Here is a 12,390-nt window from a genome sequence, read left to right on the forward strand (position 1 = left end):
TTTTATGCTAAGGATAGCAAAATAAAAAATAAATAGGAAGCTGACTTGACTATTGCTTGAAGATGACATTTCTAAGATCAAGTGCAGTATAGCTGTGAATGTTGAACAAACATCAGCCCAAAGCAAACATCATTTGATACACTTATTCAGTTGCACTGTTTCTGTGAGTTATGGGCAAATAAATTGTGTTTTACATGTAGTGTTGATCTAACCTTGTTTAGTTTTAATGATGTTTCTTTTAAACATTAGCATTCCTTACAGGAAAATTATTTATATATTGTCTCATTCCACAGGGAGTCTGTAAGCAAAGTTTCTAAACAAACTTTCAATACAAATTCTGTGGTTCTCATCCCTGCCTTTAAATTCTGTGGATCTCATCCCTGCCTTTTAAGAAGACAAGAAAATGTTTTTTCCCCTCCCAAAATTAAATTGGCTTCAATTAAACACAGAGATTTGCATCTTTCTTGCTTTAAGACAGCACATGTCTCTGCAAGCTCATGGTGATCTTGGGAGCAGCTATAACCAACACAGTGCCCTCCAGATAATGTTGCACTGCAGCTCCCTTCACCCTGGACCTTTGGCCATGCTGACTTAGACTAAAGGGAGTTTGAATACAACAAAATTGGGAGAGGGCCATAGCTCAGTTTTAGAGCATCTACTTTGCATGCAGAAGGTCTCTGTTTCAAAACCTGGAAGCTCCAGGTAGGACTAGGACAGAATCCTGTCCGTCAGTGTAGACCAGGGGTGTCAAACTCAAATTCATCGGGGGCCGCATCAGCAGTTTGGTCACCCTCAAAGGGCCGGTTGTGTCTGTAGGACTATGTGTCCACTCTTTATTATCATAAATTATTGTCACTGCATTCAATTATTACTGTTTTTTGTAATAATGTAAGCTCATTCCCGCCCCCACGCGGATCACATTCCTGCATCGTGGCGCGTGTGTGGGAGGGGATGTAAACGAGGGAAATTTGAACAAAAGGTGGGGGTTGATGGCTTCCGGGGGGGGGGGGCTCAACTAAACCTTCGGCAGGAGGGAGAAAGCCACTGCTGGGATTAAAAACCTGCAGATGGAAAGAGGGCTTCCCTCTCCCGCCCTGCGCACACCCAAACCCCGCTAGGCAGGATGCCACACGCTGCAACCCACCCCATGCTTTGGAGAGGGGCAGGAACATGCGGTGCAGCGCCAACTCCCTGCTTTGCTTTTGCATCCTCCCTCCTCAGCGCCAGAGTCCCTTCCCCTCGCGCTGAGGGAGGGCAGCGGATTTCCCGAGGAGGAAGGCGGCGGCAGCCCCAGCGGACGTGCATCTTCGCCTCAGAGCTGCTCTTCCCCCCACCCGCGCTGTTGTCGTCTTCGCCGCCGCCTCTCCCTACCGGGACTGCAGGCAGAGGAGGCTTGAAAACCTCCCCCCCCCAAAAAAAAAATCCCCCTCCCACCTACTCAAACCGCGAGGCGACTCCATCTGGAGCCCTACATCACGAGGGGCTGAGAGGAGGCGGCGGCAGAGCGGGAAGAGCAGGAACCCGTGCCGCCGCCGCCTCCCTCCCGGCCGCCCCCTGGGGAGCAGCTCCGCCGGAACTGAGAAGCCAAAGGGCGGCTCGGGGGTGGGGGACAGAGCAAAAGCCAGGCACCCTCCCGAGTGTCTATGAGGAGAAAACGGGGGAAGAGGGAAGAGAAACCCGGCTCCATCAAGAGAGCGGCTGTTGCGCTTCGCCTACTTTCCCCTCAGGCTCACTCCGCGTCCCTTTCGCCCGCTCGCTTGCCCACCTCCCGGATGCAGCTGAGGAGAGGAAGGGAAGCGGCGGGCGGCGGCTCCCCAGTGCCGCCTCACTCGCTCTCGGAGACAACAGCAAAGCCTGCCAAAAAAAAAATCCAGCGCTGCTTCGTCCCGGCAACAACTTTGCCGGCGGCGCCTGTAGGGCTTTCCTACCTCCTCGGCGGGCTTCCTCCTCCTCCTCCTGCATCTCACTTCCCCGTCTGGCCGCTGTGCCACCGCCTCCCTCAGCCTCATTCGAAATTGAAATTCCCTGGCCAAGGCCGTCAGCGCGGCTCCAGCGCCCCGGCCTCCGCCTGCAGCCCCGCCCCCGGTTTTGACCCTTGGCCAATCGCAGGCTCCAGAACTACTGTCAGTGGCTAGTGTCGGCGGCGGCTACGCGGGCCACATGACGAGGTCTGGCGGGCCGGATTAGGCCCCCGGGCCTTGTGTTTGACACCCGTGGTGTAGACAGTATTGAACTAGATCAGGCATCCCCAAACTGCGGCCCTCCAGATGTTTTGGCCTACAACTCCCATGATCCCTAGCTAACAGGACCAATGGTCGGGGAAGATGGGAATATTAGTCCAAAACATCTGGAGGGCCGAAGTTTGGGGATGCCTGAACTAGATGGACCAACAGTCAAATTTGGTATAAGGTAGTTTCCTATATTCTTAATATCTGGTGATTACTACATTGGCCTATCCCTGCCTTGAGGGGTTCCTGCCTTTCTCCTGGCACCCCGTGGAGTTTCTTTAGTAAACCAGATTAGGTGGATATGTAGTTATTCTATCTTCACATCTGTTCTGCTCCAAGTGATGACTCCAACAGAAAGAGCATTCTTGCTAAAGTAGGGGGATAATGGAAAAAGAGGTCAGGTTCCTGCAAGTAGGGTTAGTTGAGACAATGCAAGATTGGGATGTATGGCTCCATGTGAAACTCCAGCTAGAGCAGGGGTCCCCAGACGTACCCGCCGGAGGGCGGGGGAGTGCGCGCGCAGTGGGCCGGAGGGTGGGGGAGTGTGCTCCAGTGCGCATGCGCATACCCATTTACTGGCGCGGTGGCGCGCTTGCAGGCCGGAAAAATCACCGGAAATTGTTTGTGCGCATGCGTATGGGCCTCCCCCGACCCAGAAGTGCACCTCCCCGACCCGGAAGTGCACCGGAAATGACCTCTTCTGGGTCGGGAGAGGCCCATACGCATGCACAGAAATGATTTTCAGCGATTTTTTTCAGATCTGGAAGTGCGCCGCAGCGCGCCGCAAGAGCGGCAGCGGGCGGTGGGGGTCGTCGCGGGCCGGATTGGGAGGCCAATTGGGCCGCATCCGGCCCACGGGCCATAGTCTGGGGACCCCTGAGCTAGAGCAAATTGTATTAGAGCGTGCAAAGAGGTCAGGCCAGAGTTCAACATTCTGTTCTTACAGGATGTTATGGGAAGCCCACAAGCAGGACCTGAATGCAACAGCAGTAACCGGCATCCATTGTGAATGTTGCTTCAGCAACAGATAACTCTTAACTGAGTATTTAAGCGAAGGTTTATCTCAGCCAGGGTGGTTAGCTCTGCCCACAATGGGAGAGGCCTATATAGTAAAAGAGGCCTTGCTTGTTTCAGCAGCCATTTGAGAATTTTGTTTGCAGCTATAGAGTTAATTCAGTATATTTCAATATTGTTGGAAGAAGCAGTGAGCTTGTTACCTGTTCCTTCCACTTCTTCTCCCCAACCTTACATACATACATACATTACATACATACATACATACATACATACATACATACATACATACATATGTAAAGGGACCCCTGACCATTAGGTCCAGTCATGACCAACTCTGGGGTTGCGGTGCTCATCTCGCGTTATTGGCCAACGGAGCTGGCGTACAGCTTCCAGGTCATGTGACCAGCATGACAAAGCCGCTTCTGGCGAACCAGAGCAGCACACGGAAACACTGTTTACCTTCCTGCTGTAGCAGTACCTATTTATCTACTTGCACTTTGACGTGCTTTCGAACTGCTGGGTTGGCAGGAGCTGGGATCGAACAAGGGGAGCTCAACCTGCCGCAGGAATTCGAACCACCGACCTTCTGAGCAGCAAGCCCTAGGTTCTGTGGTTTAACCCACAGCGCCACCCACGTACGTACATACATACATACATGTATGTACATACATACATACACATAAAGTGTGTGTGTGTGTGTGTGTGTGTGTGTGTGTAAAACACAGGAATATATATTTATATCAGTATTAACTCAGCCTAAATTTCTCGGACATTAGCTTTCTGAGAAATGTTCTGCTTTCATACCATGGGGCAAAATACAGGGGAAAGAAGCAATATCAGGAACATAATTATAGACGAACAGAACGTGGGAGGGGAAAGCGTTAAGAATCCCCTCCCCTCTGCTATACCTGTGCTCCAACTGATTCTTCATGGCACCTGCTTTTCAATTAAAAAATCAAGTCCCCCATAGACTTTTTACCATCTCCTTTTGGGATGTTCAGCCTTCTCCAACCTGTTACCATCCAGAAATGTTGGGCTACAGTTCTCATCATCTCTGACCATTGGCTGTTCATGCAAGTGCTGATGGGAGTTGTAGTCCAGAATGTCTGGAGGGCTGGTCTAGTTTACCCTGAGATGGCTCCAGTTCTGCTTGTGAGTATGCACCATCTCTCTTCACCCCTTCTTTCTTGACCACAGTAGCTAGTTGTGGATGGTGTCACATCATACTGATATTGTAACATCATATCCACTGCTCCTCAGTACCTACTACTGGTCTACCACAGTTCTATTAGCCTTTCCTCTTAGAGGAGGGGTAACCAGTGTGGTGCCCTTCAGGTGTTTTTGTAATACAAAGTCCATCACCTCCAGCCACCGTGGTCAATTGTTAGGGATGATGGGAGCTGTAGTTCAGCAGCATCACACATCTTAGAAATTTCAGAGGGGCTCAGGCTACTGGTTGTGTGTGAATGTTGTAGTCCAAACTAGGAAAGCGTTGTTGTTGTTTCTATACTGTTATTTCTGTCTGAGGATGAGAGGGCAGTTTGCAATATAAAAGCACAAAAATATACACCATAATATTAACAATAATACCACACCCACCCAGTTTAAAAGGCCATAGCTTGTTTAATGAAAGGCATAGGAGAAGAGGAATGTTTTTGTTAGATGCCTAAAGATACGTAAGAAAGCACTACATTTGCAGAGTTGAAGATCTGTGCTAGAGCCCTGAACTAGCTTTGTAAGATGCTTCCATTTGCATTTACCTGATAAAACCAGGGGGTGCTTGCCCCTGAAGTTGGTAAAAAGATGGACAGTGAAGAAAAGGATAAAGTTCATTGAACACTGGAAATATCTAGCTGGCCAGCTTTCCTCTTAAGATGATGTATTGAGAACTTGTGGTTGGTTTGAAAAACATTACACAAACATATCTGGCAATGGATTTGGCAGCATTTTTTTTTTACTTTGTAAGAGGATTGAGTAGCAGACATTCCCATGTTCAATTAACATATCTTTTTTTGCAGATGATTCATGGTGGTTGCAGTTCCTCTGCATATAGTTGCAGTAGCTCATTAATTTGTTCCTGCCTGCAAAAGTGTTGCTAGCCTTACAGCAAGACAAGTGCTTAGGCCTGTGATGTGATGGACATTTGCCTCTTTTTATGCTCCTTCCTTGACCATTCTTTGATAGCTGCAGCTTCCCCCTAATGCCATGGCAGCCATTTTTACTGTCAGATTCGATTGCAGAAATGACTAATTTCCCAAGAGGACACTGATGAGATTGTAACCTCCTTTGTTAGCTAACTTAACCTCTGTAGTGTTACTGGGTTTTGGGCGGGCTTATTCCTCACACTGGGCAACGTCAGGTTTTGGCTTGGTTTCAGAGCATCTGTGAAAACTCTTCTTTGACTTCTCTTTTGTTTGTGTTTTGCGTTTCCCCCACCCTCCCCCTCCTCCTGCACTAGCAATCGAACAAGCTTTATCTCTCCAGAAAGAGACTGCATTAATTCAGCGAGAGTATTTGCCAGTTCAGTTTCCGGAGAGGAAGAAGAAAGTTACATTCAAATGGTAATCATTTTCATGCAACTCTCCTTTGACAAATCATGTGAGCGGAAAGGCTCAGAGAAGTCAAATTTTTCAGCCAAACATGTGGCAGGGGCTCCCCTTTGCCCTACTGAAATTTAGTGCAGGCACACAAGGGCCAATTGACGCATTGATAAGGGAAGCCTTTTTCCCATTCCTACAGATCTCTGTTGTTCCCACAAGTGTTGGTGGCACATCTCCAAGCAATCTCAAACATACACATGGTGATTTGCTGGAGGCAGAGAGAGAACCTCAATTTTTTTCTCTACCATTTTCAGACAAGAGCCTTTATGGAACCCCTTAAGAGCGCACAAAACTCCAGGGAGATATATTGGGGAAAGATTATAGCTTGATGGTTGAGGTAGCATTTTATGTACAAAAAAACCCCATGTCTTATTCCTGTATTCCCAGCTAGGGCTGGAAAAGAGATGCTACCTGAAACCCTGGAAAGTCATTGCCAGTAAGTGTAGATAACCTTTCCCCAACCTGGTGCCACCCAGATTATTTGGACTACGGCTCCTGCATGGCTAATCGTAAAGTATGGTGGGAGCTGTAGTCTGACTAGCGGACCAGGTCGGGGAAGAGTGGTGCAGACAATACTAAACTAGATAGATCAGTGGTCTGTCTCTGTATATGGTATGTTCTGAGCCCAAACACTACAAGGAAGGATTGTAGCACAGTAATAAAAGTAACAGCTTTACATGCAGCTTTACATTCAGTCCTTAGCATCTCCAAGCAGGGTTGGGAAAGACTGTACCAGAAACCCTGTAAAGCCACTGCCATTGAGGGCAAAATGGGTAGCTAATGTAATGCCCTCCAGATGTTGCTGGACTACAACTCCCATTATCCCTGACAATTGACCATGCTGGCTGTGGCTGATGGGAGTTGCATCCTGACAGTATCTGGAGGACAGCACATTGGCTACCCTTAATGTAGGAAACCCTGAACTACAAGGGCCAGTGATCTGACTCTGTATAAGGCAGCTTCCTATGTTCCTAACATTTCGTTGTTTTTTGCATTGCACAAGGTTAGCCTTCCCCAGCCTGGCACCCTCCAGATGTTTGCAGGGGGCATACCTCCTAGCAGAACCCCATAATCCAAAACTTCTGGGGAGCACCAGGTTGACCAAGACTGCCGTCTGTTTCCCTTGAACAACAGAGGCTGCATTAAATGGCCTGGTGAGAGCAGGGGACGAGAAGGATTGGGGGCCATAGAGATGTTGAAAAAATATGGCAGCTGCCTCTCTTGCTAAAGCATGATCAAGGTTGTAGTGCAGGGGTGGATAACCTTTTTCGCCCAATGGGCCAGTTCTTTCATTCCCACCTGCACAAGACACCTGTGACAAGTGGATGGAACCACCCACCTGTCAAAGTTGGCCATTGGGGGTGGTGGGAGGTAGTGACTAAGCAGGATTGAACAATTTGTGCATCAGCTGATGGGTTGAGGGCTCAGTCCTTGCTTCAGCAATCAACCCCTTAAGGAATTTGCCATGGACAGCCAAACTGAGCAAGCTTGAATCCCCCCTCACCCATCAGTTAGTGGGTAATCTACTTTCTGCAGCGATCAAGCCTGCCCATCAGCCCTAGTAAACGAAATTGGAAAACCTGATGAGCCAATATGTTTTGTGGGCTGGAGGCTTCCTGCCCCTGCTGTAGAACAAAAGGGAAAGGAAGAGAGTCTATATAGGCAACACTTACACAGAGAGACAGACAGACAGACAGACAGACAGACAGACACACACACACACACACACACACACACACACACACTTTTAAATTTGTTTTGAACATACCTATTTCTTCATTTTCTTATGGTCATGGTTCATTCTCAACAGGAGCAAGCAACATCTCCATGCAATGGAGCATTCCAATGGCCAAAGAACTTCAGCCTTGATTATTTAGCACTGGATTTTAATTCCGCTTCTCCGTCTCCTGTACAAAAGGTAGGCCTTGCTCACAGCAACTTCTACTGCAGCTCCCTGTCATCAGTAATAAAAATTAAATGGTGGTGTGTAATATCCAATACCTGCTTCCTTTTCTTCACAAGTGAGCAGAATATTGTTAGTAGTTCTTTAAATCAAGGGTGGGGAATCTTGGGCCCAGGAGTTGAGTGTGGCCCTCCAGGCCTTTGTTCCTAGCCCTTGGAACTCTCCCCGGAACATACTCCTCACTGGCTATGCTTCATGCAATGTTTTTGCCTGGCTGGAATGTTTCCACGAACTCGGATAGTGCCTCTTGCTTGCCTCCATGGAAGTTGAAGAGGGGTGCGAATATGAACATAAAATTCACATCCCTTGCTCTACCAGCTTTTGCCTCTGACCCTGCTTGCCACTGGCATGTGGTCCCCAGAAAGTCACCCAAAGGGTATGCTCCCCTTGAGCTGAAAAACATTCCCCACCCTTGCATCAGAGGCAATTCTATGGGTTCGAAACCCACTCCAGTCTTGCCTGATCAAGAGCTTTAACTTGGAGGAAAACCATTTTCCCTTCATCTCAAGGTGAACATATCACTGTACTGCACTTTCCTGCGTTTGCCAGGCCTGTTCTGGGCTGTGTGACAGGGTAGCAGATGAGGAATTATGTCTGAAACCAGTAGCATAATGATGTCACCCCCGGCTTCAAGGTGAAAAAAGAAATGCCAGCTAAGGTTGGAGAGGAGGAGGGGAATTGACAGAAGCCCAACTGTAGCTCTGTACATGTTTTTCACATGTCCTCATGTTTGTTTGTTTGTTTGTTTCATTTCCTTCACCTTGGCAGAAACCTTTCCTCTCTGAAGAACAAAGAGTGGATTATGTCCAAGTAGATGAGCAGAGAACTCAAGCTCTCCAGAACACTAAGCAGGAATGGACAGATGAAAGGCAATCCAAAGTTTAAAGAGAGAAGTGTTGACTAGCTTGAATTTGCACATTAAAATCCAGGAAGTTTGGATGATTCAGTAGTGGCAGTGCAAAGCAGAAGTCTCCGGCAGTGTGAGATAGAGTGATGGTCAGCCGCTTTCTTCAGAAGCTACATCTTTTGGGGGTGGAAGGAGCACATCAGTGAGAGAGGATCGAGTTGTACTATGTCCAAATCACACAGTCACTGTCATCTTCTCAATCCCTCCTTCCAGTAAGGACCTGTGGTACCATTTTAACACCTGAATTTGGTCCTCTGTAAACACTTAATGGGAACAAAAGCCTTGCAATGTCACATGAAACACTGCAATTACTTATTTCTGTTTTAGATATATGTATATAAATGTATATATTCCTGCCTATTTAACAGATGCTGCATCTACTGTAGTGTCTGGTACTGACAGGTGTTTGAGAATAAGGGCTAAACATTGGAAACAATTTAAAAACAAACTTTTTTTCAGGGGTAGGGGGAGTGGGAGTTGAGGATTTCCCTTAGTATAATATGTTTAACTGTCATTCATTTATTGAAGAATGTAAATAGAACTTTGCACTGTTGACAATGGAAATAATTGTTCCCCTCTTGTGCTCATCATGGAAAACTTGCACCCACCACAGTTAATCTTGCCCTACTTTCGTGGCCACCTTTCCATCTGATGAGCTCACAGTGCATTTGGGGGTTTCCTTTTCCTTCTGTTATGACCTGTGCTGCAAGGAGTTGCTTCCAACGTAGCACAAGCCCTCCTGTGCATCCTCTCACTTAACTGAACCTTTCTGAAAGAAATCAATGGAAGCAGCAAAGCTACTTCTTCTTTCATTAAAAGGCTGAAATTGAACCAATGAAGCTTTCAGTTATCACTGTTCCTGCATACATAAGAAAGCTGTGCTGGTTGGATATCTCTTGGGGCTAGCTACAACACTGCTGCTTGTACAGACACTCTGCCAGTAAAGAAAAGGGTAATTGCCAATAATTAGGTCTTGCCAACAGGTTCATTTCAATGAGTTGCTTGGATGTTGGTAGGGGCAACATGTTGTCACCCTCTAGATCAGGCATGTCAAACCTGCGGCCCTCCAGATGTTTTGGACTACAATTCCCATCTTCCCCAACCACTGGTCCTGCTAGCTAGGGATCATGGGAGTTGTAAGCCAAAACATCTGGAGGGCCGCAGGTTTGACATGCATGCTCTAGATAGTCATGGACCAGAACTCATGCTGGTTGAAGTGGATGGTTTGACATGCATGCTCTAGATAGTCATGGACCAGAACTCCTAGCATTCATGCTGGTTGAAGTGGATGGGAGCTGGAGGTCCAGCAACATCTGGAGGGTCTCAGATTCCCCATCTCTGATGTTAGCACTGTGCAAGCTCCCTGTCCCTGTTTCAGTTCAAGACACAATTCAGTTTGGATCAATTCACACCCAACATCCAAATCAAAATTTGGAGATCTGAATCTTCAATCCTCAGAGGGGCATGCATTGGGAAGCCAAAATGACCACAATCCTCCCCATAGATGCATGACGTTTGAATACATGGTAGCTCCTCCAGAGGGGGTTTCAGATAGGTAGATCCAGGGGTTTATGTGCTAGCCACTGTTAAAGTTTGTCCTCCCTCCCCAATAAAGTATTTCAAAAGTAAAATGGTCATAACTTTGTTGTTTTTGCATATAAGTGCATGGAGCTTGAAGACACCTGGTATGTGGTTGCCTTGGTTAATAAATTTGGATTTGAACGTTACTTTCCCCCTGTTCATTGCCCATCTGCAGCAATGGCAGAGAGCAGTGGTGGGATCCAGCCCCACGTCAGAATAGTACCACAGATTGCCTTCAGCCTGAAGGTATCAACACCACCACAGGAACAGTGAGGGCACCAGTAAGCATTTCCTGATGGCACTGGAAAGTATATCTGTTGCTGCTCACCACCCTCAGCATTCCAAATGGAAGAAATCCTCCTCAATCCACCTGAGAACCTCAGACACAGACACCTTTAGAGATGCTGATGTCTACCAATGGGCTGGACTCACTCCCTTCTGTTACCAAAGGGGAAGCCCCTGCCAGACTGCTGCTACCAGTGCCTACTCCATACTCAAATGATTGCATGGCTGTGGGACTAGGCTTGCACCTGCTACCAGTGGTTGCTGCCAACATCTCTGGCCCCTCTGCCTCTGGTGGCACCACAGCTGCCCTGTGGAAGTGTGCTGCTTTTTCACTGTAGGTGTATGGTGTATTCAGAAGACTGACACCTACAAATGCAGAAAATCACACATCTGTAATGCAAACCTAACTAAAAAACTAGTGTCATTTTGGGGAATGGCATAAGGGAAATGACACTGCCTAAGTAACAAACACTAAAGATACAGACAATAAACATGGTTTTCATTTTTTTAGAATAAGATTGTGATTGGGAAAGCATTGTAAAACAAGCAGGTATGCAAGAAAGAGTGCTGGCTAGCAAAATACAAGCTGAATAAAACCCTCCAGATTTGTGCTGACTTTCAGAGAACTTGCAAAACAGTAAATGTCTCCGAGAGACACCTCTAACAGTTCACCACTCTCCAGCACTGTGATTGGATATTAATGAACTCCCCTTGCATGGCACCGATTTGCAACATTTTGAGGACAAGCTGTCTGTTTTAGGGATTTTTGTTGCGACTGGCTTGAGAGATGCCTTGACATGTTTCAGGCCTGCTTCAGTTTGGGATTTGTCCAGAGCAGTCACACAGCCCTACATGACATAGGTGGTTGACAAGTTTTGTCATTTCAAGCCATGAAATTATTACATAACATGAGTGTTACAGTTGGAATGTTGATCAACATAACATCCAGTTGATCAACTGGATTTTTCTGTACCATTAGGTAGAGTATGTTGCAGAGCTGCAGTTGTAGGGACATAGGAAGCTGCCTTATACGGAGTCTATCTAGTTCAGTATTATTGACACTGATTTGGCAGCAACTCTCCAGGATTTCAGACAGAACATGCCCAAACCTACATGGAAATTCTGGGGGTTGAACCTGGGACCTTTTGCATGCTAAGCAACTGCTCCCCTACTGAGCTTTGGCCTTTCTATTGCATTGACCGACTAGATCAGGGAAGGAAAACTGTGTCCCTCCATATTTTGTTGGATTCAACTCCCACTGGACCTGACAGTTGGCCATCGTCTCTGGGGCTGATGGGAACTGAAGTCTCAAAAATAACCTGGAGTGCAAAAGCTTTTTCATACCTGGACTAGATGGATCATTTATACCAGCAAGAGTTGTATGTTCCATTTCTTTTTATATAGACCACCTAGTTCAGATGTAGCATGTCACTTGGTGGTGGATGGTGCTCATTGGGACTGGCAGGGTGGAAAGCAGTGAGTCCAACTGTAGCTGGAGCCAGAGCCAATGACAAACAGAACCAACTAATTCCAGTTTCTTCTTCGTCCTCCTTGCTTCTGACTACAATGGTTATGTTTTACCTCCAATTCCAGAGGCAGCATGCCTCTTCATACCAATTGCTGGGAATTGCAGGTGAGGAGAGTGCTGTTGTGCTTGTGTCCTGTTTGCAGGCTCCCCACAGGCATCTGGTCAGCTAGTGTGAGAACAGGATGCTGGAGTAGATAGGCCACTGGCCCAATCCAGTAGGCTCTTCTTAATGTTCTTGCATCCTGACAAGTTCTACAAAGGCAGAACAGAAACCAATGAGG

General features: G+C 47.2%; 1 protein-coding gene across 2 annotated transcripts in view; it reads left to right on the forward strand.

Annotated features, from left to right (window-relative positions):
* The window catches only part of GAB3 (GRB2 associated binding protein 3), an 80,816-nt gene extending 68,457 nt beyond the window's left edge, over nt 1–12,359 (forward strand). For both annotated transcript variants that reach the window (XM_035101950.2, XM_035101952.2), the window contains 3 exons: nt 5,704–5,806; nt 7,656–7,763; nt 8,577–12,359. In XM_035101950.2, coding sequence (XP_034957841.1) covers nt 5,704–5,806; nt 7,656–7,763; nt 8,577–8,693 — 328 coding nt within the window. In that variant the 3' untranslated portion in view covers nt 8,694–12,359. The remainder of the gene's footprint in view (nt 1–5,703; nt 5,807–7,655; nt 7,764–8,576) is intronic.
* The last annotated feature ends 31 nt before the right edge of the window (nt 12,360–12,390 follow it).

Source organism: Zootoca vivipara, chromosome Z (genome assembly GCF_963506605.1).
Source record: "Zootoca vivipara chromosome Z, rZooViv1.1, whole genome shotgun sequence".
Taxonomy (NCBI): Eukaryota; Metazoa; Chordata; class Lepidosauria; order Squamata; family Lacertidae; genus Zootoca; species Zootoca vivipara.